This window comes from Aspergillus undulatus (assembly GCF_047715775.1).
Source record: "Aspergillus undulatus strain CBS 261.88 unplaced genomic scaffold BDV17scaffold_18, whole genome shotgun sequence".
Classification (NCBI taxonomy): domain Eukaryota; kingdom Fungi; phylum Ascomycota; class Eurotiomycetes; order Eurotiales; family Aspergillaceae; genus Aspergillus; species Aspergillus undulatus.
The window spans coordinates 257981-284531 of NW_027396622.1; the positions used below are offsets into that span (position 1 = coordinate 257981).

At 54.0% G+C, this 26551-nt stretch overlaps 11 protein-coding genes across 11 annotated transcripts; 6 read left to right on the top strand and 5 right to left on the bottom strand.

Annotated features, from left to right (window-relative positions):
* Positions 1-5: 5 nt before the first annotated feature.
* Positions 6-4528, bottom strand: BDV17DRAFT_260850 (phosphoribosylformylglycinamidine synthase). The gene has a single exon (XM_073757598.1). The coding sequence runs from the start codon at positions 4328-4330 to the stop codon at positions 242-244; it is 4089 nt and encodes a 1362-aa protein (XP_073616575.1). The 5' UTR covers positions 4331-4528; the 3' UTR covers positions 6-241.
* On the bottom strand, positions 4508-5079 carry BDV17DRAFT_260851 (uncharacterized protein). Its single transcript, XM_073757599.1, has one exon. The coding sequence runs from the start codon at positions 4821-4823 to the stop codon at positions 4605-4607; it is 219 nt and encodes a 72-aa protein (XP_073616576.1). The 5' UTR covers positions 4824-5079; the 3' UTR covers positions 4508-4604.
* Positions 5080-5668: 589 nt separating this feature from the next.
* On the top strand, positions 5669-7426 carry BDV17DRAFT_297938 (MFS transporter; the record flags this gene model as incomplete). Its single annotated transcript, XM_073763586.1, has 2 exons — positions 5669-6095; positions 6160-7426. The coding sequence occupies 2 exons, from the start codon at positions 5669-5671 to the stop codon at positions 7365-7367; spliced, it is 1635 nt and encodes a 544-aa protein (XP_073616577.1). The 3' UTR covers positions 7368-7426.
* Positions 7425-9215, bottom strand: BDV17DRAFT_54654 (NAD(P)/FAD-dependent oxidoreductase). Its single transcript, XM_073764760.1, has 4 exons — positions 8563-9215; positions 8341-8500; positions 8144-8250; positions 7425-8091 (listed from the first exon to the last, which is right to left on the bottom strand). Exons 1-4 carry the CDS (start codon positions 9102-9104, stop codon positions 7596-7598), a joined length of 1305 nt encoding a protein of 434 aa, XP_073616578.1. The 5' UTR covers positions 9105-9215; the 3' UTR covers positions 7425-7595.
* On the top strand, positions 9216-11664 carry BDV17DRAFT_297940 (major facilitator superfamily domain-containing protein; the record flags this gene model as incomplete). The annotated part of the gene is made up of 10 exons (XM_073763587.1): positions 9216-9994; positions 10041-10118; positions 10166-10290; positions 10340-10503; positions 10549-10632; positions 10680-10856; positions 10901-10984; positions 11037-11320; positions 11376-11478; positions 11529-11664. The coding sequence occupies exons 1-10, from the start codon at positions 9778-9780 to the stop codon at positions 11662-11664; spliced, it is 1452 nt and encodes a 483-aa protein (XP_073616579.1). The 5' UTR covers positions 9216-9777.
* Positions 11616-14752, top strand: BDV17DRAFT_54739 (putative C6 transcription factor). Its single transcript, XM_073764761.1, has 4 exons — positions 11616-12987; positions 13031-13290; positions 13341-13475; positions 13523-14752. Exons 1-4 carry the CDS (start codon positions 12032-12034, stop codon positions 14719-14721), a joined length of 2550 nt encoding a protein of 849 aa, XP_073616580.1. The 5' UTR covers positions 11616-12031; the 3' UTR covers positions 14722-14752.
* A 148-nt stretch (positions 14753-14900) lies between these two features.
* Positions 14901-16986, bottom strand: BDV17DRAFT_297944 (general substrate transporter). Its single transcript, XM_073763588.1, has 5 exons — positions 16767-16986; positions 16342-16684; positions 16086-16253; positions 15761-15992; positions 14901-15661 (listed from the first exon to the last, which is right to left on the bottom strand). Exons 1-5 carry the CDS (start codon positions 16909-16911, stop codon positions 15008-15010), a joined length of 1542 nt encoding a protein of 513 aa, XP_073616581.1. The 5' UTR covers positions 16912-16986; the 3' UTR covers positions 14901-15007.
* An 861-nt stretch (positions 16987-17847) lies between these two features.
* Positions 17848-18791, top strand: BDV17DRAFT_281211 (uncharacterized protein; the record flags this gene model as incomplete). The annotated part of the gene is made up of 3 exons (XM_073759988.1): positions 17848-18111; positions 18177-18431; positions 18504-18791. The coding sequence occupies 3 exons, from the start codon at positions 17848-17850 to the stop codon at positions 18789-18791; spliced, it is 807 nt and encodes a 268-aa protein (XP_073616582.1).
* Positions 18792-19223: 432 nt separating this feature from the next.
* BDV17DRAFT_297946 (transcription factor domain-containing protein) lies at positions 19224-21807 on the top strand (the record flags this gene model as incomplete). The annotated part of the gene is made up of 6 exons (XM_073763589.1): positions 19224-19590; positions 19735-20031; positions 20080-20789; positions 20860-21546; positions 21598-21687; positions 21763-21807. The coding sequence occupies 6 exons, from the start codon at positions 19224-19226 to the stop codon at positions 21805-21807; spliced, it is 2196 nt and encodes a 731-aa protein (XP_073616583.1).
* A 65-nt stretch (positions 21808-21872) lies between these two features.
* On the bottom strand, positions 21873-23463 carry BDV17DRAFT_54808 (SDR family oxidoreductase). The gene is made up of 5 exons (XM_073764762.1): positions 23018-23463; positions 22843-22901; positions 22392-22772; positions 22070-22267; positions 21873-21978 (listed from the first exon to the last, which is right to left on the bottom strand). The coding sequence occupies exons 1-5, from the start codon at positions 23091-23093 to the stop codon at positions 21895-21897; spliced, it is 798 nt and encodes a 265-aa protein (XP_073616584.1). The 5' UTR covers positions 23094-23463; the 3' UTR covers positions 21873-21894.
* Positions 23464-23833: 370 nt separating this feature from the next.
* On the top strand, positions 23834-26488 carry BDV17DRAFT_281214 (uncharacterized protein; the record flags this gene model as incomplete). Its single annotated transcript, XM_073759989.1, has 4 exons — positions 23834-24559; positions 25237-25526; positions 25609-26167; positions 26246-26488. 4 exons carry the CDS (start codon positions 23834-23836, stop codon positions 26486-26488), a joined length of 1818 nt encoding a protein of 605 aa, XP_073616585.1.
* Between the last annotated feature and the right edge of the window lie 63 nt (positions 26489-26551).

A 26551-nucleotide genomic window follows, 5' to 3' on the forward strand; every position in this document is an offset into this window, starting at 1 on the left:
GACAATGAACAAGCTTACATGTGGAATATATTTATTCGGTTCTAGTATCTGATATCAAGTAACCTGCATGAAATAAAACATTCAAAATCAGCCAGCATAGCATATTTTCTCATCTCATCTCATCTCAGCTCCCATATACACGCACATAACTCAGTAGCATCAAAACATAAAACATAACAGCATAAGGCAATCTTTTAACCCCCAGATCCAACATCCCCCAGAGTCAGACAACACGTGTAACCTATCCAACCCACCGTCTAGCACTAAAGAAAATCCTCCCCCAAGGCCCAATATCACCCCACTCCTCGGCCTTAGCCGGTAACCACGACGCAATGCCGTTCATAACGGTGCGCTCAGGGTGCGGCATAATCGCCAACACACGGCCATTATCGTTCCTGATACCCGCGATACCCTCGGGGCTACCGTTCGGGTTGAACGGATACTTCATTGTCGGGTTGAGGGTTGCATTATCGACGTACTGCACGGGAGCGAGGCCCTGAGACACGAAGGAGGATGCGTCGGTTTTCGGGGGGGAGGAGGTAAACGAGGCGCGGCCCTCGCCGTGCGCAACGGCAATAGGGAAAGACGAACCGTTCATGCCGTGCAAGAAGACGGAGGGGTTTGAAGGGTCCGGATCAGAAATGCGGACCATCGCGACGCGGCCCTCGTACTGCTCTGATGCGTTGCGCTCGAAGGTAGGCCAGTTCTCTGCGCCGGGGATGAGGGAGGATAAGCGCGAGAGGAACTGGCAGCCGTTGCAGACGCCGAGGGCGAATGTATCGGGGCGGTTGAAGAACGTCTGGAACTCGTGGCGGGTGCCCGGGTGCAGGAGGACGGACTTCGCCCACCCTTGGCCGGCGCCTAGGACATCGCCGTAGGAGAAGCCGCCGCAGGCGGCAAGGCCGACGAAGGAGGAGAGAGAAACACGGCCGGATATGATATCTGTCATGTGGACGTCGATGGCGGCGAAACCGGCGGTGTTGAAGGCGAAGGCCATTTCGGCTTGGGAGTTGACGCCCTGTTCGCGGAGGATGGCGACGCGGGGTTTGTTGGTGAAAGGGGAGAGGGAGGTTAGAGAGGTGAGGAGGGGGAGGGCGCGGTCCTTGGGGTCGAAGGTTGGGTTCCAGGAGAGACCGGGGTCGGCGTCGTCGAGGATGTTGGCGAATTCCTGGTCCGCGCAGGCGGCGGTGTCGCGCATTTTCTGCATGCGGTAGGAGGTGGACGCCCAGGTTTGTTGGAGGTTGGCGCGGGTGTTGCGGTAGACTTGGCTGGCTTTGTAGTAGATGGCGAGGTTCTGCTTGGGGCGTTCGGAGACGCGGCCGATTTTGTGGATGAGGCCGGCGGGGGGACCGCAGGTGGCGAAGCATGAGCGGAATTGCATCTCGTGCTCCTTGCGGACTTGGAAGACGGCGCCCAGTTCTTCGTTGAAGAGGGTCTCGACGAAGCTGCTGGTGTTGAGGTCGGGGCAGATGTTGTCGAGCATGATTTCGACACCGCAGCGGCCTGCGAACATCATCTCTGCGAGTGTTGTGAAGAGACCTCCGTCTGAGCGGTCGTGGTAGGCCAGAACAATGCCCGCTTCTTGCAGCTGTTGCGTCGCATCGAAGTAGTCCTTGAAGATCTCGAGGTCGCGGATATCGGGACATTCGGAGCCAACCTGGTTGAAGACCTGCGCGAGGGCAGATCCGCCGAGGGCCTTCTTTCCGAAAGCCAAGTCGACAAACATGAGCACGGTGTCACCGACATCCTCGGGGTGGCGGAGAGCAGGAGTCCACGTCTTGCGGTAGTTCTCTACTGGTGCAAAGGCGGAAATGACCAGAGACATGGGCGCAGTGACCTCCTTGGCGCCAGCATCATCCTTCCACTTCATCTTCATGGACATGGAGTCCTTGCCGACGGGAATGCTGATACCAAGCTGGGGGCAGAGGTGCATACCAATCGCCTCCACGGCTTCGTAGATAGCGGCACCCTCACCAGGATGGCTACTAGCGGACATCCAGTTGGCAGAGAGCTTGACGCGACTCAGACGATCAACGAGATCGGCGGCAGCGATGTTCATGAGCGACTCCGCGACGGCCATACGAGCAGATGCGCCGGGTGAGATAAGGGCAAGGGTAGGCTTCTCGCCCATGGCCATAGCCTCACCGGTCTTCAGGCCTTGCACAAGAGCAGTCGCGGTAACGGCAACGTCGGCAACTGGAGTCTGCCACCGGCCAACCATCTGATCGCGGGCAGTAAGTCCACCGACAGTCCGGTCACCGATGGTAATGAGGAAAGACTTGGAGCCAACAGCAGGGAGAGACAGAACTCTGTTGGCAGCTTCACCAAGGAGCTCCGCACGATTGGGCGCAAGGGAGGGGAGATATGTGGTAAGGCTTGAGTCGACGGTAGGAAGCTTGAGTTTGCGAGAGTCGACAGTGCGAGTCATCCTAGGAGGCTTGCCGAAAAGCACTGAAAGAGGCAGGTCAATGACATTGGGGTGTTCCTGAGACTCTCGGTCAAGGAGGATCAACTTCTTGTCCTCGTCGGAGCCGCCAGCTCCACGGCCAACAACTGAAAAACCGCAGCGTTCACGGTGACAGATAGCCGTAAACTTGTTCATGCTCTCCTCGCCAATGGCCATGACATAACGCTCCTGCGCTTCACAGCACCAAATTTGCATAGGGCTCATGCTGCGGTCGGCACTATCAATTTCACGTAGTTCGAAGGTGGCGCCGAGTCCTGAGTCGTGGATCAGCTCAGGCAGGGCGTTGGAAAGACCACCGGCGCCGACGTCGTGAATGAACTTGATAGGGTTGTTGTCGCCCATGGACACACAGGCGTTGATGACTTCCTGGGCTCGTCGCTGCACCTCCGCGTTGCCTCTTTGCACACTTGCAAAATCGAGATCAACAGATCCTTCACCAGATGTGATACTAGAAGCGGCACCTCCACCAAGTCCGATGAGCATGGCGGGACCACCGAGAACAACAAGGTAAGAGCCAGGCTTGACGGCGTCGGGCTTCTTGATGGCGTGTTGAGGGCGGACGGTACCAACACCACCGGCAATCATGATAGGCTTGTGGTACCCACGAACCTCCTTCTGCCCATTGCCAACATTGATCTCAGTCAGAAGAGTACGGAAGTAACCAGAAATGCATGGCCGACCAAATTCGTTGTTGAAGGCCGCACTTCCGATGGGTGCCTCCAGCATTATGTCCAAGGCACTAGCGATGTGGTTTGGCTTGCCAACATCCAATTCCCAAGGCTGCTTGAATTCCGGAATATTGAGGTCGGAGACACAGTAGCCAGCAAGACCGGCCTTGGGCTTGGAACCACGGCCGACAGCTCCTTCGTCACGGATCTCACCACCAGAGCCGGTGGCAGCGCCGGGGTAGGGGGAGACAGCGGTGGGGTGGTTGTGAGTTTCGACCTTGGCCAGGAAGTGAACAACTTCTTTGACATGGCTCCATTCGCCAGTAGTAGTATCGGGAGCCCAGAAAGAAGAATCGAAGCCCTGTAGTACAGCAGCGTTGTCGCTGTATGCACTCACGGTGTAATCAGAGTTTTTCCTGTGGGTGTTGCGAATCATTGAGAAGAGACTGTTGGGCATCTCCATTCCGTCAATCGTCCATGAGGCATTGAATTGTTTATGACGGCAGTGTTCCGAGTTGACCTGAGCAAACATGAACAGCTCGACGTCGGTAGGGTCGCGGGCGAGCGGGCCATTGGGGCCATAGGCGGCAGCCAGATAATCAATCTCAGATTCCTCCAGCGCCAGACCCATCCGCTTGTTTGCCTCCTGCAGTACTTCCTTCGGTGACTTGTCGCTGCCGCTGAGTGGGACTGTCTCGAGGGGCGCAGGGCTGTGCTCGGAGAACATCAGGTTCAAGTCGGGCTCGCTTTCGCTGATAATCTGTGTCATGCGGTCGTGGAGGATATCTTTGAATCCGGGATTGTACTCGCCGATAGCAGGGCGCAGGCAAGAGATCTTGATACCGCGCTCGATGCGCTTGACGTGCTTCTTGAGACCGCAGACATGGGAGATGCCGGTGGCCTGAGAGCTCCACGGGGAGATAGTTCCAGTCCGGGGGAAGACGTAAAAGACATCAAACACGCCATCTTCTGCACTGAATGAGGGAGGGATATCGGTGATGTCGCCGTAGCTCAGGAGCTGCTGGAGAATGTCCTGTTGGGGTTCGGAGAGGCGGTCTGATGTGTGGACGTAATGAATCCATTGGGCGCGGACATCCTGAGCGCCGATAGATGTCGCAATGGCACGGCCACGGGAGCGAGAGTACGCAACAGAGCCCGGAAGGGCGAAGTCCGTCGAGTCAAAGGGAGAGGCCATGGTGAGTCGTTTGGAGGTGACTCAACGGGGTGGTGGCGTTCTCGGAGTCCTAGGACGGTGAGGTATTGAGACGAGGGCAGTCAAGACCTCTAGTTGAAATATATGGAGCAAAGGGACTCCACGAGGAGCAAGCTCCGACCGATGGAGGATTCAACGGGGAAGAATGAGCGGTTGCTCGTCGTCTTGCTGCGAAAAAAATCACCATCAGATCGCCCGTTCGATTTTCTGGAGAGATGCCCCGCGCTAGTCCGCTTTCGGCTTATCGCTGTTATCGTCACGTGTAGTCTCCGATCTCGCAGCGCCAACGCCAGTTTACAATGGCCACGGTCTGGTCTATGAATAGAATTAATCGAGATTGTGAAAGTAAGTCAAGAAGCGCGTATGTAGATGCCGTCGAGGAATCTTTTGTCGAGTTATTGGGTATCAATGAGGATGACAGTTGAGGAGCACGGAGTATGCTGAGAAAATATATATTTGCGAGGGCACTGGCCATGGAGTAGTCTACCGAAATGTAATTGAATGACAACCTGACTTGAATGAGAATCCCGTGGGGCCAAGCCTTCAAACTCGATAGAGTTCATTGTGAGCTTCTGATGCTTTGGCATTCCAGTCAAAGATTTGGCTCCGTCTAAAGGCTTTGAGCGCTCGGACCCCAGTCCAGGCTGGTGGAGCTTCCTGCCTGATCGGGCTATATGCTCCGAGACAACGGAATCTCTTGGCAGCGGAATCTCTGCCGAAGCTTTGATCTGACACTGTTGGATTACGGATATGACATGCTTGGCGGCATTTTGTGCTTGCGATTGTTGATGAGTTGCTACTATACTATGGGTTTGAGGCTCGTTGACTAGTTCAGGGACTAACAAAGCCAAGGGAGTTTTGTGCTACCATGTCAGGCTCCTGGGATAGCAGGACGGCAAGGCGCAGGGGCACTGCGCCCACTATGAGCTTGTTTGGCATGGTGGGAGATCATAGGCGGCAGACAAGAGCTCTCAGGATGGCGCCACTGCTATGGCTGTCAAAAACTGTCAAGCGCAAAGTCTAGATCACGCAAAGCTCTAGCCTTCGTGTCATATTCCTTTATCGGGAAGGTGGAGCTTATCCAAATCGGGAAACCGCGATGAATGCTGGCAACCGGGCCGAACAGCTCTATCAATTTTCTTCTAGAAGTTCGAACTATGGCGTTTGCATGGGGCCGCTCAGTCCGAATTGCGATCATGGCGGGTTATATAAGTCCCTTCAGGCCCCTCCCTAGGGTGGTTTTCAGCAGTGACGTACAAGGCTATCCTGAGCTTCAGTCTAGTATACTCTCGACCTAGTATACCCCGACTCAACGGCAACATGTCAACAACACAGCATCACAAAGACCACAACAATGAACTCTCACATACCCTCTCCCTGGGCTCGGCTCAGGGCGAGGTCGATCCAACAGACCTCCCCTTCCGTACCCTAACAAACAACGCCAACCTCGAAGAGTACGTCAACGAGACGCAAACCGGCGAGATCGCCAAGCACACCCAATCCGCCAAGGGCAAGCCAGAAGACTGGAAACTGGTGACTTTCAAGATCGATGACCCGGAGAACCCCAAGAACTGGCCGAAGTGGAAAAAGTGGTACGTGACGATGGTCGTGGCCTTTACGTGCTTCGTCGTCGCCTTCGCGAGTAGTGTCATCACGGCCGATATTGAGGGGCCCGCTGAGACGTTTGGCGTCTCGAGAGAGGTTAGTCTTGTTGTTGTCACGGTTTTCGTTGTTGGGTTTGGTGTTGGTATGTCTCTTCCAGTATACATAGCTCCTCTATGCGACGGTAAGGTGCTGACTTGATGCGACAGGCCCCATGGCATTCGCTCCCATGTCCGAGATGTTTGGGCGTCGTCCAGTCTACGCTGCTACGCTCTTGCTCGCTGTCATATTTGTCATTCCCTGCGCTGTTGCCCAGAACATCGGAACGCTCATCGTCTGCCGCGCCATCGACGGCATCGCCTTCAGCGCCCCCATGACCCTCGTCGGCGGCACCCTAGCAGACATGTGGAAGAACGAAGAGCGCGGCGTGCCCATGGCCGCCTTCTCAGCAAGCCCCTTCATCGGCCCTGCAATCGGCCCTCTAGCAGGCGGATTCCTCGCCGACGCCTCAGGCTGGCGATGGCTCTACTGGCTAACCCTAATCCTGGCCTTCGTCGCATGGGTCCTCATCACATTCACAGTTCCCGAGACAAGCGCACCAGCCATTCTCTCCAAACGCGCAAAGAAGCTCCGCAAGACCCAAAACGACCCCAGCTACATCACCGAAACCGAACTCGACGCCCGGCCCATCGCAGAACGCCTCCGCGTCTTCCTCTTCCGCCCCTTCCAGCTCCTCTTCCTCGAACCCATCGTCCTCTTCATCTCCCTCTACATGTCCGTCCTCTACGGCCTCCTCTACATGTTCTTTGTCGCCTACCCCATAGTCTACCAATCCGGCAAGGGCTGGTCCGCCGGCTCAACAGGCCTAATGTTCATCCCGCTCGCCATCGGCGTCATAATGTCCGCCGCCTGCGCCCCCTTCGTAAATAAACACTACCTATCCCTCTACGCCAAGAACGGCGGGCACAAGCCACCCGCCGAAGCCCGTCTCATCCCAATGATGTTTTCCTGCTGGTTAATCCCCATCGGCCTATTCATCTTCGCCTGGACCTCATATCCGCAATTGCACTGGTTCGGCCCCGCGATCGGCGGGTGGCCCGTCGGATTCGGGTTCATCTTCCTGTACAACTCGGCGAATAATTACCTTGTTGATACGTATCAGCATCAGGCTGCTAGTGCGTTGGCGGCCAAGACGTTCCTGAGATCTATCTGGGGCGCGAGTACCGTGCTCTTCACGGAGCAAATGTATGAGCGCCTTGGTGATCAGTGGGCCAGTACTCTCCTGGCATTTATTGCGTTGACGTGCTGTGCGATTCCGTACGTGTTTTATTTTAAGGGGAGCAGTATCCGCCGGTTTTCGAAGTTTGCGTTTGCGGATGATGAGGAGCAAGGACAGGGACGGACTGAGAAGGTTTAAGCAGTCTAAACTTAATCCTGGGGTGGAATGAAAATGAGCCGTTGGAAAGTTTTGTTGCTTTGGTGTTTTGTTTGAATTGCCTGGCTATTTGTCTTGTTCTTTATATTCTGTTCTGCCTTCTGCGGTCCGATTTCACATTGCATTCATGTTAAGATGTCATACGGGTATAATGTCTTTAGATTTAGATATAAATTCCAGAATAGACTAGATTCTCTACTTGAAACTTTTTTACATTTTCGACTCATTCCGCCACCCCGGCATATCAGCCAAATCCTTCGCCGGCGCCGCCCTCCTACTCTTCAGCGCATCACCACCAGGCCTCCACCGCCACTCATACTCCAACTCCTTCGACAGCGTGCCTTCAAGTAATTCAACGACGTGCTTACCGATATTAGGAAGCAACTTAAACGAATGCCCACTATCCCCACTGGCAACAAACAACCCCCTCCACTTTGGATGTTGACAAACAAGTAGATTCGCATCCGCCGTATCCGTGCACCAGCACATGGCGCGATTAAAGAGCGGTTTGTTCTTAAAATCTGGTAAGAACCGCGCAATGGCTTTCTTGATGGTTGTTTCTGAAGCGGAGGGATATGTATCGCTTGGATGTTGGGCGTGGGAGCGGGGGACGGAGATTAGTTTTGGTGATGAGGCGCCGAAGGGCTTGTGGGATTTGAAGTGCGTAAAGCCGGGGAATTCGTCGCAGATTTTGATGACCCCGTGCCTGGTCGATAGTTCAGAAACATGCTTTCTTTTGAGAGGAAGGGGGGGAGTACTCATTAGGTTCAAAGAAGAAGCCATAGTCACCGTCATAGATCACGGGGGAGGATTTGTATCGGGCTGCTTCTTCGGGCGTGAGTTGGATGTGCGCGAAGACCCAGGCCTGTTTTTCATTAGTATCACGTCTTTATATGAGGTAGTCGGATTGGGTGAGGCCAGGGCTTGAGAGGTAGGTAGGTAGGTAGCAAGGTACCTTAGAAACACACTGATCCTCTAAATCAATCAACGTCGGCGTCCAGGCCCCAGCAGCAATTACCACCTTGTCGGCGTAGTACTTGATCCCGTCGACAGTCTCAACGCCAACGACGGTCGTCTTGTCCTCGGCGAAGAGAGGCTGTTTGAATGTGCCGGCCCTACAACAACAAAACTCTCAGTCAGTAACATGTATGTTGAAGAGTAGGAGAAGAGAACATACCCCCCAAACCCAAACCTAACCCCCTCCTTTTTCAAAAAGAGCCCAATCGCATTAATCGCCTTCGCAGCAGCAAGCCACCCCCCATCGCCACAGAAAAGCCCCTTCCAACCTCTAACCTGGTCTCGCGAGAAATGCCCCGCCTTCTGCAAGATCCCCTCCTCATCCAGTAAACAATTCGTCTTCTCAAGACCTACTCCCGCATCAACCAACGCCTGATACTTCCTCTGTAAAGCCTCAATCCCGTCCCGCGTCGAACTCGTATCAATCATACCTACATTATGGAAGAAAGGCCTGAAAAGGTCGTCGTTCTTCCACATGTCCAGGGCTTCTAGAGAAAGTTGGAGATCTGGGGGGTTGCGTAGTCGGATGCTCATTATTTTGTTGAGGTCGTACCCGGCACTTTGGGATGATGGGATTGGGTATGTGTCGAGGACTGTTATGTTGGATGGTGTGTAGCCCGCGCGCACGAGGTGGAGGGCTGTGGATGAGCCGATTGTGCCGCCGCCGCCGACGATTATGACTTTTGTAGCTGCGCGGGACATGTTGGTGTTGGTTACGGTAGGATGTAGAGGGGGTGAGGGATGAGGAAGGTTGTTGGACAATTGAGACGAAGATGAATATGAAGAGAGGAGAATGAGTCAGGTCAAGCAACGATCATGTGACGATGTACTGTAGAGATTCTCCACTGATAGTGGCACAAGATAAAAGTGAAGCTCAACTGTCAAGATACCGATAGAGAGCAAATTTATAAAGACAGTAACGATCATGCCAGATAGAATGGAGATAAATGCTAGCCAATGCGCTAAGAGAGGGCGAGCTGTGGAGCAGGAATGGCGTTTTGTCTCGCGTGGACCTTCCATCGGCCCTGCAGGAGCTTGGTGCTCTGATAAGAGAAGCTTAGTGTCTGATGGTTACAGTAAAGCATCGCTTAATCGCTTATCGCCAAGGAAGCCACTAGTACACTCGGCTAAGGGCAGTTTCGCCTGGACCTTCCACCGGCCATTGACCCCAACCCCATGGCACAGTTGGAGAAGGCCAACGTGGGGATGACCCACCGAGATACCACCGTCCACCTGATAACACGAACTGAGATACGGCAGATAGCCCGAGGATAAGGATCATGTCGGCTGTCCTCCGTAGTTTGTATATATACTGGCCTCTGCCGTTGGGAATTTCCTGAAGTTTGAACACTCATACTCAAATTGTCACTTCACCATGGCCGACTCCGACTCCAAAGCTGCACCCAAGCAGGATGCCCGCCCTGCCTCGCCCTCGCCTGTTGCTGCCGGCGAGGTCGTCCCGGGGATTGACATGGAGCACTACAGGAATACTGTACCGCTGTGGAAGCGGGTATGGCAGCATAGTTTGACGCAGATGGTTCTTCTCAGTATCCAGGCTTTCTGCGGACCGGCCATGTCCGATGCAATTGCTGGTAAGGAACCGCCTACCACCGGAATTGGAGTGTACTAATGAGTCAGGACTCGGTGGGGGTGGCCTTGCGACGCCTGAGGTGTCAAACATATTTAATGCCATCAACTATGCCCTGCTTGCAACTGGTATGTTTTGAGTCTGCGGATCAGTGAGTCAATGCTAACAAGGCTAGTTTGCTTCGTGGGCGGCCCCATCGTGAACAAGATCGGTGTCAAGTGGGCGCTGGTCCTGGGCGCAATGTCCTTCCCCATTCAAGGGTCTGCCTATTACTGTAACAGCAAGTTTGGGAACCAATGGGTGAGTTCGGCGTTCTTGTAATGTAGAAGACACATACTGACCCTATCAGTACCTCATTCTGGCTGGCGCTATCAGCGGTGCCGGGACTGCCTGCTGGTATGTTGCCGAGGCCGGAGCCATCATGACGCTCGCGCCGTCTGGTGCTCGTGGAAAGTACCTCGCCTTGTGGATTGTCTCACGGAATCTCGGACAGCTCGTTGGAGGTGCCATAAAGTGAGTGGTCTTAACCAGTTTCTTGGATTTTGCTGACATCTCCAGCCTCTCGAAGAACCATGTGGAAGGAGCCGAGGGTGGAATCACCCCAGACACCTATATTGCCTTTGTGATCATTGAGTGCCTTGCGTGAGTTCCCTCCAGCAACCAATCCGGATCTGTTGTTAATCTGGCAGTCTCCCTTTCGCGCTCCTGATTACTCCCTTCGAACGCGTTGTCCGATCCGACGGCACGCAAATTGTCATCGCAGAGACGCTGTCCACGAAGCAGGAGTTCAAGCGCATTCTCAAGACAATCACTTCGAAGCTCATTGTGCTCTCTGCCGGCTGGGCGCTGTGGTCATTCTTCTACTCGTAGGTCTCGTCCTAACCACCCTAGACAAAGCTGACAAAAGTAGCGGCACATGGAGCACATACCTAGGAACCTACTTCTCCGTCCGCGCCCGCGCTCTATCATCCCTGATCTCCCCCTTCTTCTGCATGTACGTCGCCATTCCGCTCTCGAGATTACGCCTTCCTGACTAACCCCACTAGTATCGGCTGCTTCGGCCTCGGCTTCATCCTAGACAGCAAGCACCTCAGCCAGCGGCGCCGCGCCCAAGTCGGCCTGTATACCGTCGTCATCCTCAACGTGGGCGTGTACATCTGGTCTATCATAATGCAGACCAAGTTCAACCGCCACAATCCGGGATACATTGACTGGGAGGACAGCCTCTACCCTTCATCTTTCCTGCCGTATTTCTTCGTGCAGACGACGGGTCCGCTGTCGCAGTCGTACATGTACTGGTTGCTGTCGTCCTTCGCGACGGACGCGCAGGGTGAGTCGACACTATCAAGTTGCTGACGAGAAAGAGTAAATGCTAATATAAGCAGCCAACGTCCGAAATGGAGCCATGTTTAGGTGCATTGAAGCCATTGGTCAGGCTGTCGCATATGGCATGAACACGAAGACGACGAGTAACCCACTGATCGGATTGTATACACCCCTTCCATAATTGATGTTGAAAAGATAGCTGACCGCTCTAGTATCGTGACCTTTGCACTGCTTGGGGTGGCTTTGCTGCCAATGATTATGCTGGTGAACACGACACCAGATCAAATTCCTGCGGACCTGGTGGCCGAAGAGCAGGAAGCCGCTCGCCAGAAGGCCGAAGGGGTTTAGCTGAGCGGGCAAGAATGTCTCGGATAGTTAGAGTGATTATCTTATGTAGTTCTGAATGGCCATGAATTGTTGTTTTCGCGCAGAGACAGACTTCGTAAGGCAGGTGGCGGGTGATGTCATACAGTCACGTGTCACTGTTGAGTAATGTCCGGATTCGTTTTGGCTTCAGATCCCAGTCTCCAATGCCGACCGGTCCATCGGGGCTTCATCGTACCTGCAGTCAACGATTGGCACTGCGATTGCTGATATTCTTTTATATAATCACCGATCTACTCACTCGCCGAATTCATAGTCTACCAACCAAGCCATGGGATGAGGACCATCGACCCTCCAACCCCGAATAACCATACACGCAGCGACAGCACCGATGGACAGCACCTCCCCCCAATCCCAGCAGCCCTCCGGTTCCATGTCCTACTCGCCAGCCGGCCCCGCCGACATGCCCGGTGGTAGCGCATCGCGAAACGCCCCCATAACCGACCTCCCGCAAGCCCAAGTCGACGCGATCATCCGCGCGAAACGCAAGGCGCGCGAACCGAAAGCCTGCTATCCCTGCCACGCGCGGAAGGTCAAGTGCGATAGGAATCTCCCCTGCGATGGATGCGTGAAGCGCGATCATGCAGAACTTTGCTCTTACGAGCGCCCGTCGAAGAGGAGAGTGGGGGATTTGGGTGCCGCGTATCTGGATGGTGGTGCTTCGGCTTCGGCTCCGGCTGCGGGCGGGAGGATACCGGTTGGGGATCCGGGTACGGCTTTGTTGGATGGATCGGTACGGTTGAAGCAGGAGCCTGGGACTGGGATGGGACCTGGAACGGCGACTGGGATGAGCAGCACGACGCAAGCGAGTCCGGTTGCACCGGCTGCGAATGGGCGGGTTTCGATCGCGCGCGAGGACTGGGATAATGTGCGGACGAGACTGAAAGAGATGGAGGCGACGCTGGCGAATATGCGGGCCGGACTGGAAAAAGCGAATGAGGAGGGAGTGGCTTCGGCGTCGACGCTGGAAACGGGTAGCGTGCAGAGTGCGGATGCAAGTACCCGGTCTAAGGGCGCGTCGCCGGAGCGAGAAGGGATCCATGCGCCGAATACGCTGGGCGAGGGTACTGTGCATCTCGGGTCGAGGTCTGTCCTGGCTTATATCTTGAACAACAAGTCCGGCTCCGATCAGTTGCAGGCGTTGCTGGAGGGAGGGATTCTGCCGAAGCTCGGGCTGGACAATGAGTCTGCGACGTATCCGTTTGTTGATCTGTGGTCGACCGACATGTCGACTTTTGACATTAGTGCGGTTTGCTGTGCGCTTCCGGACGATCAGCTGTGCAAGGAGTGAGTTTACTCTACCTTCTTCGTGGCTATTGTTAATTGCTAGGTTCTTCGCATACTACCGAGATATCGCCGGCGCTATCTATCCAGTGATAGAGGACGTTGTTTTGTTTGAAAGGAATCTCGACCTCTTGTTACATAACAAGGCCGCTGCTGGTGGTGTCTATAAAGCGGATGACGATCAAGCGCAAAGACCGTTCGGCATGTCTATTGCATATCTCGGCTTGCTGTTCGCTGTCCTGGCTTCGGGCTGTCAATCCTCTGATTTACCTGGAAAGGAGAGGGAACTGAGTTCTCAAGTTTATGGTACACTCGCCTTTCCTTTTCGTTGCTGCAATGACATGCTGACTTTATAGTCTGCTGCTCATATCAATGTCTTCGCATGACAAACTTCCTGTCTCAGCCGACGATAGAAGCCATCCAAACTTTGCTGGTAATTGGAAATGTTCTGTCGTATAACATGAACCCTGGCGTGTCATATGTTCTACTTGGTAAGTCGATCTTTCTTCACTCACCATCGTATTTGCTGACCAGGTAGGCATGACACTTCGAATGGGCCTGGCACTCGGTTTGCACGTCGAATCTAGTCACTTCTCAGCTGCGGAACGATATAGGCGGCGGCATGTCTGGTGGTCCATGGCGTGGCAAGACAGCCATTTTTCGCTATCGTACGATCGCCCGTCCACAACCGCTGTCAGTCAGCCGGAGATCGCCAAGCGCGAGGGAGCAACCGCCGGCGACTATTCATACTTTGAGTCTCTATGCGGAGTGATATCGCTGGCTCTCAAAGTCGTTCGCAGCCGGATGCTCAGCCCACACTCGCAACTGAGCTGGGCGAGCATCCAAGAATACAAAGACCATATTCAACGAATCCTCATCCAAGCACGCCCCTACCTCCGTGACCGCAAATACTGCGTGACCTCAACCGAACACCTCGAGCGTACCGTCTTGAAACTCCACTCCTCCTACTTCTCCTCTGAGCTCTGCCGGCCAGCGCTCAAATCAACACCCAACACCCGCGATCCAGAAACCGCGCGCATGCGCCGAGAATGCCTGGACCACCTAATGACAACAGTAGAAGCCTACGTTGAGATGCACGCCGTCAGTTCACACGCCGCTCGGTCTTGGATTACACTGCAGCGCGCAATCAGCTCCGTCTTCCTCCTCGCCGTCACCGAAGAGTCCAAATCAAACCCACACTTTTGGAGCCTCCTGCACAAACTGAAAGCTATCATCAGCGAGCGCGCAAACGCCGAATTCGGCTACGGACCTGAAGCCGCTGCCGCTGCTGCATCTACATCGAACGCCCCCGCCACAGACCGCAGCCCAGTCTTCAACACCCTCGGCCAACCAATCGCCCACTCATCCACTTCCTCATTAAGCTCCCCCGCTGCCGCAGCAGTTGCAGCAGAGACTCAAACACAATGGACGAAACCACTAGCCAAGACCCTCCGCGCGCTAGAGAAACTCGAATCAGCTTTCCACGCTCACCCATCGCCATCTCTCATGAATGCTACAACTGGCGCATCGCCGACATACCTCAATCCTGTCGCCGCTATGCATCCCGGTCCGAATCCGCCGGGGTCTGGGATGGTGCCTGTTGCGACAACGGCGGCCATGACGCCGATGGGATCCCTGCCGCCTCATACGCCGGAGAGCTCGACGAGCGGCGAGTGGACGATGCCGAATATTCTGGATCGCGCGCAGGAGTGGATTCATCCGCCTTTGTGGAGTTAACATCCTCTCCAAAGAGATGTGTATGTCTGAGGAATGTAAGGTGGGGAAGGAGTCTTTTGCATTTACTGTGGAATGGCGTTAGACGTGAATTTGATTTTATAGTCATGCATGGACGGTTCTGGCGGCCTTTTGCATGGAATATGACATGGAATATATGAATGGAGTTGGTTACTAAACAGATTCACTGAGCACCGAAGTAGCCGTAGCCCTAACATACAAACAAACACCTCGACATCACAAACTTAAAAAGGGTATATCAAAAGCTCAACGACAACGAAAGAGAAAACTAAACATGCTCGGAATGCTCTGCACTCGCCTTAACCCCCATCTCCCCCTTACTCCCAAAAACATCCCTCGAACTCACCACACCAGGCCCATCAAAAACCTCCGCAATCTCTTCTAGGGAATATCCCTTCGTCTCCGGAAAAGCAAAAAACGTCACCAAGAGGACCAGAACATCGAAACAGCAAAAGAAAATATAATACCGCCACCCAATATTCCCCAGAGCAATCGGGTTCACAAACGCCAATATAATCAGCGAGCTGTATACGGACAATAATTCCACCGTTAGCCCCTTTGATCTTGTACTGTACGGGAATATCTCAGTCGGATACCCCATAAGTAACGGTGTATATGCAATGTCATAGTGGAAGTAGAAAATAAACACGAAAGCTATGACTGTGTGGCCCAAAGGGGGATTTTGGGTGATGTCGAAGAGCGCGGAGCATGCGGTCCAGATTATGAAGCTCACCAGCATGCCTGCGGCAGACCAGAGGAAGAGCGTGCGCCGGCCGAGTCGGTCGACGAGCATTGCGGACCCGAGGGCCGCGATGAAGTTGAAGATTTGGAGGAGGCCGTTTATGAGCGTTTGCGTGTCGGTTGATGTTATGCCGACGGTGTCGAGGACTAGGGTTAGGTAGTAGGAGACGACAGCCACACCCTAGGTACACACAACACAATTAGCACCAGCACTCACAGTTCCACCCCATACATTTCGACCTAATCTAGCAAAGATAGGGTATAGAGAGGTGAGACAAACATTCCACTGCGCAAAGGCCCCCACACAGACCGCAATAAACGTCCTCTTTCTGTTTCCAGGCGTCTTGACAAGCGCACTCCACCCGGTTTCCTGTGCGCGGTCCTCAAGCTCGATGGTGCGGACTATCTCCGCCATTTCGAATTCGATGAGAGGGTGCGTGGCTTCGCCGTCTGTGTGGTGCGTTGCGAGTAGGGAGCGGGCTTCTTCGGGGCGGTTTTTGGCGACAAGCCATCTGCATCATTACCATCACAATGAGTATGTATGGATTGTTGAGGGGGTGGGTTGGAGTGGAGGTTGGGATATGTGCCTAAGGGAGGGGGCATACCTCGGCGACTCAGGCACAGCCCAGAAGAGGCAAACCTGCACGAGGGGAAAGCCAGCCTGGACGATCGACGGCACGCGCCACGTCCAGTTTGAGCTCAGGTGTTTCTGGGTGCCGTAGCAGGTCCAGGAGGCGAGGATCGCGCCGAGGTAGTACATTGTCCAGAAGGCACTGCACACAAACAAGCCAACATATTAGCTCACTCAACCCTAACCTTCTCCATACCATAGAGTGAATTGGATGGGTGTATAGGATATACCAAGTATACTTCCCCCTATGCGTCGGATACGCCAACTCTGTAATAAGCATCGGACTCGGCTGCACAACAAGCATAGATCCGATCCCCACCAGGACGCGCGAGAAAACAAACATGCCGTATTGCACACTTGCGGCTTGAATTATCGACGCTATGATGATCACGATTGCACCGCTGAGGAGCGTCCACCGCCGCCCGATCTTGTCGGAGAGCATGCCGACTACGGGGAGGGAAATCACGCTCCCGATTGATTGGGCGGCGTTGACGACGCCGAGGATTGAGCCGGTGGGGTTGTCGAAGTAGGTTTTCCAATGCGAGATTGATTGGAGACCGTTCATTAGGGAGCCTGGGGCCATCAGTATGTTGGCTTGGGCTTGGACTTGGGTTCCGGTGGGGGGGGAGGTAGATAGGGGTAGGGAGGGATATACCATCATAGCCCGCCACAGCAGAGGACATGAGAGGGATCATGAGAATGAAGTTTAACTTCAGGAGGTGAGGGATCTGAAGCCATGATTTGTTGTGTTGGGGGAGGACAGAGGCTAGGGCCTCGCCGACGATGTCCTGGTCTTTCATGGCGATGGCGATGTCTGGAATGTCTGGAATGTCTGGATTGGTATGCCTGGGGACGGTCCACTGGATAGGGGTTACAACGGTACAGTACACCACGTGGAGAGAGCCAGCTCTTATATACAAGTCCCTACTCCAGAGTAGAGTCAAGTCAAGAGATGTGAAAAGAAGGACCCCGACCTGAGCCGAGCGATCTAAATCCCTCACTTTCAAGTCGTGGCCAGACCGACCAGTATGTCCAGCAACTCAGCCACCATCCAACGACTCCAGCTATGATTCAATCCTACCCCGACCAAAACCAGATTCGAGACAGCCCCAGCCGAGTCAGTCAGCCGACGCCCCCGGCTCAATGACCATAATCTCCCCAGTTTCAGGCTTCATCCGTGGCGTGACTGGTGGGTCTCTTCCCCCACGGGGAATGCGCCCCAGCGAATGCGAGTCTGTGAAGCCCTAGTCGCGACTCCGGAGTACCCCCGACGACGATCGAGCGGGAGTTGTTGTCCGTCGACGGGGTTGCGGGGCCGCTGGGCGTTTGGTTAAACGGGTCCGTTGCTTAGCATTACCTACACCAGTAGGCTGGCAATGTTGGATGACCGTCTGCACAGGGCGGACTCCATATGGATAGAACTGGTGTTGACGGTCCGGAGTTTTGCCCTCTGGCTCACTGACCCCCGTAGCCGTCGCGGGCACGGGCTAGGGTTGCGGGCTACGGCCTGCAGGCGACGCGACGGGGACAGCGAACAAGCACCTTGCAAGCACAATGTAGTCCTTAAGAAGGCAATGATTCTTCCAGCTCTATCTCCAAAAAAGCTTTCAAAAGCTGATTCTCTACAATTCTACTCCCTCACTCTGCACCTTTCCATTCAATCCTCCTCCCATTCCTCCCTTTAACCACCCACCACACAAACAACTCCCTCGCATCTTATTTATTCAACCACCAAAATGACCAAACAAAGCATCAAATGGCCAACCCCAACCCTCCCAGACAGCGTCTTCGAGATGTTCGACATGCATGGCAAAGTCGTAATCATCACCGGCGGATCCGGCGGAATCGGCTACGAAGTCGCACGCGCCCTCGCTGAAGCCGGCGCAGACATTGCCCTGTGGTATAACTCCTCGCCCGCTGATAAGCAGGCCGCAACGTTGGAGAAGGACTTTGGGGTTCGAGCGAGGGCTTATAAGGTGTCTGTGCAGAATTTTGAGGAGGTATGCCGCCAACATGATTCTCTAGTGCTTTACTTTTGTGCTAATGTACGGATGTGCATGAGTAGGTCCAAGCAGCCACAAACGCCGTGGTAAACGATTTCGGCGGGCTCAATGTCATGATTGCCAACGCGGGAATCCCATCCAAGGCTGGTGGTCTAGACGATAAAATTGAAGACTGGCAAAAGGTCGTCGACGTGGACTTTTCCGGCGCGTACTATTGCGCGCGCGTGGCGGGCGAAATCTTCCGGAAGCAGGGGCACGGCAATCTCATCTTCACCGCGAGTATGAGCGGGCATGCGGCGAATGTACCTCAGCAACAAGTACGCCCCCAACTATCATCGAACGCGCCCCCTAAGAAATAAGACTGTGACTAATGAATGAATGTTAAACAGGCCTGCTACAACGCCTGCAAAGCCGGCGTAATCCACCTAGCGAAATCCCTCGCGGTCGAATGGGCCGGTTTCGCGCGCGTGAACAGCGTGAGCCCGGGGTATATCGACACGCCAATCTCCGGCGACTGTCCGTTTGAGATGAAGGAGGCGTGGTATAGTCTTACGCCGCTGCGGCGGGACGCGGATCCGAGGGAGTTGAAGGGCGTTTATCTTTACCTTGCTAGTGACGCGAGTACTTATACCACGGGGTCGGATGTTGTTGTTGATGGGGGGTATACTTGTCGGTGATCTAGTTATCAGTATAGAGAAAGAATTTGATTTCAGGGTTTAGTACAATGGATAGAGTGTAAGTAGAATGGTATGAAAAGTACTGTTAGGGAACGAGCGAAGGGACTACAACCGCTTGAAAACACCAATTCTCTAGATCTTCCTTCCTCCTTATCAACATCACTCATTCCTACATGTCCACTATCACGGAATTAGCCTAACTGCCAAAATCATTACTACTGTCAGTAGAATCCTACAACAGTACTTTGAATGTAAATCGGGGCAAGTCCGATCACGTCACCGCAGTGTGGAGAACCGGGGAGGAGGAGCTGCCCAGCCTGGACTGCATTGCAACGTCTTTCCTTGATTAATCGATGCTGTTAGCTGACTCTCTCACTACACCATCGTTGCGGCGATCCTGTATTCCGAATGCCGAACACTAGGGAGTAGGCAATGATAGGCATGCAAACTGAAACTGGCCAGCCTCCCCGCCATCGCACGCCAGACCCCGACCCCAACGCCGACTCGGATATAGCCACCCGCACAGCGGACCAAGCCTGCCGAGAATGTCGCCGGCGCAAGTCGAAATGCGACAGAACGATCCCAGTATGTCGTCTGTGCGGCAAGTTCGCCCGGGTCTGTACGTATGAGAAGTCTAGCCGGACGCCCTTGACCAGGACGTACCTGTCCCAGGTGGAGAGTGAGCTTGCGCGGACGAAGGCCCTGCTGGCGAGGTTTATGCCCGGAGAGGGGCATGAAGGCGATCATGGCCATCTCGGCTCGACGGAGTCGTATAATTATAACGCGAGGAATCATGCCCGTGGAAATATTCATGGGAATGAGCAGGCATCTGCACCGGACCTCCAGCCCCAGGCCCAGCATCAGCATCAGCGCCAGCCTAATCACCAACCTCCGCTACAGCCACTGCACAATATTAATGGCAACGGCTCATCGTCTCACCAAGTGGGTCCAATCCCCAGACAGGACAGCCGTGGCCATGCCATACCTCTTCCTACGCCGTCCCTAGACGGTCAAGGCCATCACCGGGCTAGGGCCAGCACTGGCTCGACTTTAGTGGGCCCCGTTGGCCCTGGGCCGCGACCAGCCTCGGAGTCGCGCTCTGTTGGTGGCACGACGGCCTTTTCGCTCGAGACGCCACCAAGCAGTAGCAACTTTGAATGGGATGAGCGGGCGGGTGGAGACAAGTTTGTTGATGGGATGGCCAGTTTGACCAGCCGGTCGAATGAGGGTGGTTACCTAGGTATAACCATCATACACCCGAGTACAGTACTGTGGCTAACTATCGTAGGCTCGGCATCTGGGGCAGCCCTCCTCCGCCTAACAGAAACGCGTGCAGATGGCCCGACAAGCGCCGCATATGAGTCTGGACAGGAACAAGACTATCAAGGCCAAGGTAACGGCCACGGTTGCCGGCAAAGCATCCCCTTCGCCCTAACCTCCATGTCACAACTAGAGCCCTTCATAGACGCCTACTTCAGCCTTTACCACGCTTCCTACCCAATCGTGCACGAAGCGACCTTCCGCGCCCAATTCATGGAAATAATCCCGCGGCCGTCGGGATCCAGAATCGGAAATGCATGGCAAGTTCTGCTCTTCGTCATCGCCGCCCTGGGGGTCTTCACCTCGTCAACCCAGACGACGGATATCGACTTGGCGCTCTTCGACGCAGCCAAGGAGCGACTCTCAATTGATGTACTGGAGACCGGGAACCTTGTCCTCGTGCAGGCACTGACGCTTATCTCGAATTACCTCCAGAAACGGAATAAGCCGAATAGCGGGTACAACTACATGGGCCTTGCCCGCCGCGTCGCGATGGGGATTGGTCTGCATAAGGAGTTTCCGAGCTGGGATGCGTCTCTTCTAACGCTGGAGATGCGGAGGAGGGTTTGGTATGGTCTTTATATCTTTGATGTTGGGGCCATGATTACCTTTTCTCGCCCGTTGGATTTTCCTGTCCAGGGGGTTGATGTGTGTTTGCCTGTTAATGCGCATGATAGTGTATGTTCCCTTCCCCCCCTCTCTCACCACCCTATCCCAGGCCCATTACGGTAGACTAATATGGTTGCAGGACATAACATCCCAAACCCGCACCCTTCCACCGCCAGCCCAAGAGAGCACAATCTATACACACCTGCTAGCCCAAGCAAAGTTTCACCTGGCAACATCCCACATCTACAGCAAGATCATCTCACACCCGCTCCCGCCCGCCGTGGAACTCCTCCAGCTAGACGACCAGTTTATAACCGGGTGGTTAAACGACCTCCCACCCTACTTTTCCGAATCAGCGCCGCAACACCCGAAATTCGCTCTAGCGCATGCGATTCTTCGCTGGCGGTACAGGAATTTTCGCATTCTCATGTATAGACCCTTCTTAGTGGGGCAGCTTATGTCTCGCGCTCAACGAAACCCTACAGCGCAGGGCTCTATTGACGTCCCAGCGGACACAAGTGAAGCTATAAACCGGTGCCTAACAACGTCCACCGAAGCAGTAACGCTAATATCAACCTACTGGTCTGCGCCCGGGAACAGAAACATGATGGCGTGTTGGTACGCGCTCTACTTCCTCTTCCAGGCGGTCCTGATCCCCGTAATATGTCTACGGAATGACCCACAGTCACACCTCGCAACGTCCTGGCGCGAGCAGGTTCTCAGTGCCGTTGAGGTTTTGGAGTTGATGTGTGCGCTTAACAGTACCGCGACGAGGTGTCTTGGTGTTATTGAGAGGCTTTGTGGGGAGTATTTGAAGCCGCCGCCGGTGGGGTTTGATGATAGGGATGAGGAAGGAGTTAACATTGGGGAAGGGCAGGGCGTTGGATGGGCACGACCGACAGAGGAGTCGCCGCAGACGCAGCTGGCCAACCTTTATCCGCTAATGTGGCCGACGTTGGACGTTGGGGTAGGAAGCTGGGGGGTTGATGGGTCGAACGGGATGGGGGCTGGGTATGGGCATGGCTTGGACTCGGTCATTCAGGAAAGTACGATTATGGAGTTTATGAGTCGGTTGCCGATGCAGTGACTTACTCTGACTCTGGCCCTACCTGCACTGGAAAAGACGATTGACGAGAATCTATATATTCACGACATTTCAATAACTGAGATCTATCTAAGGCAGAGTATAACCCCCATCAATAGTAATATCCGCCCCAGTCATGTAACTCGATGCGTCTGAAGCCGCGAAGACATACGCCTGGAAGTAACCATCAGTTAGCACGAATTTACCTAGATATAATCCCATTCCACATGGAGCGTGCTTTGGAAGTTGTTGGTGATGTACTTACCCCCTTAAGTTCATACGTCTGCGCCATCCTCTTAGCAGGAATCATATCGAACCACTTCTCCCTCCACTCTTTCGGATGGTGGTCCAGGATTTCCGTCGCAATGAAGCCCGGACTGATGCAGTTGACGCGACAGATATCAACCCATTCGACAGAGAGGCATTTTGCCAGTTGCACGACGGCTGCTTTGGAGGCGTTATACTATATAATATGAACCATTAGCGCAAACTTCACGTCTTAAGGATCGAGCCCCGCTCCGTAAGCGCAACAGAACGCAGCAAAACAACAAAACTAGCAAAGATAGAGCGGGGAGGGGAAAACATACAGCAGCCTGCTTCTGCGGCACATTAACTAATCCTGCACTCACACTCGCCGTGAACACAATATTCCCCTTTGTCATCTTCTGCTCCTTGAATGCCTTCGCCGCCGCCTGTGCGGTATAAAACGCGCCATCAAGGTTAACGTCCATGATAGACCGCCATTCGCCAACCGTATACTCCTCCGCCGGGACAGAGGACGCAATTCCACTGTTGATAATCACGATGTCGATCCGTCCGAAGTCTGTCTTTATCTGGTTGATTGCGCTCTCGATGGCAGGTTTGTCGGAGACGTTGGCTTGGTAGGCGCGCGCGCGGATCTTGTTTGTCGCAGCAATTTCGGACGCTGTTGTGTTGGCTGTGGAGGATGTGTTGTAGATTATCGCGATCTGGTACATTCCTCTTGTTAGTAGTGCGGAGTTGAAGTTGAGGGATGGATTGGAGTTGGTAAGTAAGTACATCAGCTCCGGCCTCTGCGAGCCCGCGCGAGACCTCGAGGCCGATGCCGCGGGCTCCTCCTGGTAACTGTTAGATTTCGATTCAACTCATTTCCAATATTATATTTTCTTCTTCTTCTTCTTCTTCTTCTTCTTCTTCTTCTTCTTCTTCTTCTTCTTCTTCTTGCGACCCGTACCTGTAACAACTGCGACCTTGCCGCTGAGGTTGAAAGCCTTGGTGACATGCTGGTTCTGGGGCTGGTGGAGGACCATTTTGTTAGGGTTTCCGGAGAGTGTATGTACGTAGGTAGAAGAAATTGTGGTTTGGAAAAAGTTGAAGGAAACACCGGGACTCTGAACAATCAGGAGCTTTTTTGGACAGTAACTAGTTGATCTCGTGATAAGGGCTATCGCAACCCCGCCGAGATCAGTAGGGAGTGTGATATCGTGGTGGGGATGTGCAGCTGCAGCTTTCCGGGGGCGATGTGCCGTAGACGGAGGGGGTCGTCCGGGACGGGCGATTGAGGCCGCTGAGTACTCTGTATGGCGTTTCGGACATGGGTCTGAGCCTAAAGCTCCGTTGAAACTCTTATGCACGCTGACATTTCGCCAAATATTTTTAGACCGCGCGAAGATGCCCGGTCTGTGGTCAGGGTACTCGGAAAGAGCATGTATGCACTGTTGCACTGCAGGCGTCACAATCAGGCAACCCCGTGGGCTTCTAGAGTTCCCACTCAATAATCCATTCACTCTCCCACGATTTTGAGGCCGCAGTTCATTATCATATCATTATTATATGTCAGACAGCAGTCCGAAGCTCTTCCCCATGCTGATTAATCCAGACACTGCAGGGGTTCAAGTTTATACCTTTCGCCATTTCCTGCGTACCCTGCGGTTGACCTAAGGTAGCTAGAGATAGGGAGCATCCTATAAGTCCCGAGAACTTATAGGAATAAATCGAGTAAGTTCTAAGACCCTGCCTAGATACCATCGACTAAAGCACAACTAGAGAAATGGACACCCTCGCAACAACCCTCCCATCCCTCGCCTCAACGCACCCAAAACCCCGCTACCTCGTCGCGATCGCCGGCGCGCCCGGCTCAGGAAAGACAACGCTCGCAGTAGCCGTCGCAGCACAAATAAACCGTGCCCGACAAGCATCAGACGAACAAACAGACTCTCTCGAAACTGGGAATGGAAGCACGAAGCTGAAGGCTACGGTCCTCTCAATGGACGGGTTCCACCTTCCCCGGAGTACACTTGATTCCTTCCCAGATGCGAAACGAGAAGAGGCATATATTCGAAGAGGCGCGCCGTGGACATTTGATGTCTCTGCCTTTGTTGCCTTTACGAAGAGGTTACGGGCCTGGGCAGACACGCCATCATCACATAGCAATAACGAAGGGGAAGAAGAAGAGATCTACGCGCCGACATTCGACCACGCGACAAAAGACCCCATCGCGAATGGACTAAGAATCGACAATGATACATCGATATTGATTATCGAGGGCAACTACCTCCTCCTAGATGAGCCCGAGTGGCGCGATATAGCCGGGCTCGTGGACTGCCGGGTTTTTGTGGATGTTGATCTTGCTGAGGCGAGGGAACGGCTTGCGAAAAGACATGTTGCGGCTGGGATTGAGAAGACGCTGGAAGACGGGTTCAGACGGGTTGACAGGAATGATTATCTCAATGGGGTGCTTGTTAGGGAGAGATTGGTTAGAGGGGTGGATGTTGTCGTTGGGAGTGAGAGGGAGACGGGCGATCTTAGGGTATAGATAGGATTAGTTCTATATACCTCTATCATGTCAATATGGTCCTCGCTCGTGGCACTTTGTACCTTGTAAAGCACTGTCTGTAGGAGCGTTGAGCGTCTGAGGGGTGTCTCTCACGAAACCCTTCCACTGGTGCCACCACCTACCCCTCAAAGGCGTGTCATGCCACGACCGGACAAACTCCAGCCACTTCCTAGCAGAATGCATCATTCGTGCGCGACACGTATCCTGCGCGCCATCAGATGACCAGATAATGTTTTCAACGTACCTGGGCCAGCTCCTCATCTCCAACGGGGTGGGGCGTCCGCCTGTGAGCCGGGCCCGATCAGCAGCAGCTGTGACGTTGTATGCCGAACGGGGAGGGGTACAGCTGTAGCTATCGGAGTCCAAGTCGCGGAGTATGCTCTTGACTTTCATTTTGTTCAGGGAGAAAAAAAAAAAAAAAGGTTGGTTGTAGGTAGCTTGACCGGCCATATAGGAAGTACACCCCCTTGTAACATTCTTGACCATACATTTATTTTCTCCCCCTCCTCCTCATCCCGATCCATACCCATCTTCCGCAACCATATACACCCAAAATGGCCGTAAGACCCCAACACCCACCATCCCCAATCAATTCCAGCTTCCAACCCTCAAAACAGGAAACAAACCCGTCCTTCGTCCTCCGCGCCATAAAAGACGTAACTTTCGAAGACCGCCCCATTCCCCAGCTAAAAGACCCCTACGACGTGCGCATTCAAATCGCGCATACCGGAATCTGCGGCAGCGACGTGCACTACTGGCAGCGCGGCCGGATCGGCGATTTCATCTTAGAGTCACCGATTGTCCTTGGTCATGAGTCGTCTGGGATTGTTACGGAGGTTGGGGAGGCTGTGAGGAATTTGAAGGTGGGGATGAAGGTTGCTGTTGAGCCGGGGGTTCCTTGTAGACAGTGCGTAACCCCTTCAATCCTGGACTTGAGGAGCTGTTGTTGGGGGTATGGGTGAGGGCTAATGTTGACTGGGGATATACAGCTGCGACTATTGCCGCTCAGGAAGCTACAACCTCTGTCCAGACACCGTCTTTGCCGCAACGCCACCCCACGACGGAACCTTGAGCAAGTACTACATCACGCAATCCGATTTCTGCTACCCCCTGCCCTACCACATGGACCTCGAAGAAGGCGCCATGGTGGAACCCGTGGCCGTCGCGGTTCAAATCACAAAAGTCGGCAATGTCCGCCCCAACCAGACAGTCGTTGTCTTCGGGTGCGGGCCCATCGGTCTCCTCTGCCAGGCTGTTAGTAAAGCGTACGCCGCGAAGAAGGTCATTGGTGTGGATATCTCTCAGAGTAGGTTGGATTTTGCGACGGCGTTTGGGACGGATGGGGTTTTCCTTCCGCCTAAGAAACCCGAGGACGTGGAAGAGGTCGAGTGGAGTGAGACTGTGGCGAAGATGATCAAGGAGAAGTTTGGGCTGGGCGAGGGGCCCGATGTTGTCCTTGAGGCGACGGGCGCGCAGAGCTGTATTCAGGCCGGCGTGCATTTGACCAAGAAGGGGGGCACGTATGTCCAGGCGGGGATGGGGAAGGAGGTATGTCGCCGAAACCCTAACAATCCACATTTACACCTCTCTACGAGACTTGCTGCTAATATGTGGGCTGTCCACTAGAACGTCGTCTTCCCCATAACAACAGCATGTATCCGAGACCTGACGATCCGCGGCTCGATCCGGTATACAACGGGGTGCTACCCTGTTGCCGTGGACTTGATTGCCAGCGGCAAAATCGACGTCAAGAAACTCATCACGAACCGGTTTTCCTTTGAGCAGGCGGAGGAGGCGTTTGAGTTGGTTAGGCAGGGGAAGGAGAGTGTGATCAAGGTTGTTATTCATGGGTATCAGGATAAGCAGTAATCGGCATCAGTAATCGAGAATCAAGGAGTTAATGGGATGTTGTCGTGGATGGAAATGAAAATA

Coding starts and splice junctions, on each gene's coding strand:
- BDV17DRAFT_260850 (XM_073757598.1), bottom strand. CDS start 4,330: ATGGCCTCTCCCTTTGACTCGACGGACTTCGCCCTTCCGGGCTCTGTT.
- BDV17DRAFT_260851 (XM_073757599.1), bottom strand. CDS start 4,823: ATGGCCAGTGCCCTCGCAAATATATATTTTCTCAGCATACTCCGTGCT.
- BDV17DRAFT_54654 (XM_073764760.1), bottom strand. CDS start 9,104: ATGTCCCGCGCAGCTACAAAAGTCATAATCGTCGGCGGCGGCGGCACA. Junction 8,501..8,562: donor GTTAGGTTTGGGTTTGGGGG/GTATGTTCTCTT, acceptor TTGTTGTTGTAG/GGCCGGCACATTCAAACAGC. Junction 8,251..8,340: donor AGGATCAGTGTGTTTCTAAG/GTACCTTGCTAC, acceptor AATGAAAAACAG/GCCTGGGTCTTCGCGCACAT.
- BDV17DRAFT_54739 (XM_073764761.1), top strand. CDS start 12,032: ATGGACAGCACCTCCCCCCAATCCCAGCAGCCCTCCGGTTCCATGTCC. Junction 12,988..13,030: donor GACGATCAGCTGTGCAAGGA/GTGAGTTTACTC, acceptor GTTAATTGCTAG/GTTCTTCGCATACTACCGAG. Junction 13,291..13,340: donor ACTGAGTTCTCAAGTTTATG/GTACACTCGCCT, acceptor CTGACTTTATAG/TCTGCTGCTCATATCAATGT.
- BDV17DRAFT_297944 (XM_073763588.1), bottom strand. CDS start 16,911: ATGAAAGACCAGGACATCGTCGGCGAGGCCCTAGCCTCTGTCCTCCCC. Junction 16,254..16,341: donor CATAGGGGGAAGTATACTTG/GTATATCCTATA, acceptor GTTTGTGTGCAG/TGCCTTCTGGACAATGTACT. Junction 15,662..15,760: donor GGGCCTTTGCGCAGTGGAAT/GTTTGTCTCACC, acceptor GTGTGTACCTAG/GGTGTGGCTGTCGTCTCCTA.
- BDV17DRAFT_54808 (XM_073764762.1), bottom strand. CDS start 23,093: ATGGTCCTCCACCAGCCCCAGAACCAGCATGTCACCAAGGCTTTCAAC. Junction 22,902..23,017: donor CAAGGTCGCAGTTGTTACAG/GTACGGGTCGCA, acceptor AACAGTTACCAG/GAGGAGCCCGCGGCATCGGC. Junction 21,979..22,069: donor AGACGTATGAACTTAAGGGG/GTAAGTACATCA, acceptor GGTTACTTCCAG/GCGTATGTCTTCGCGGCTTC.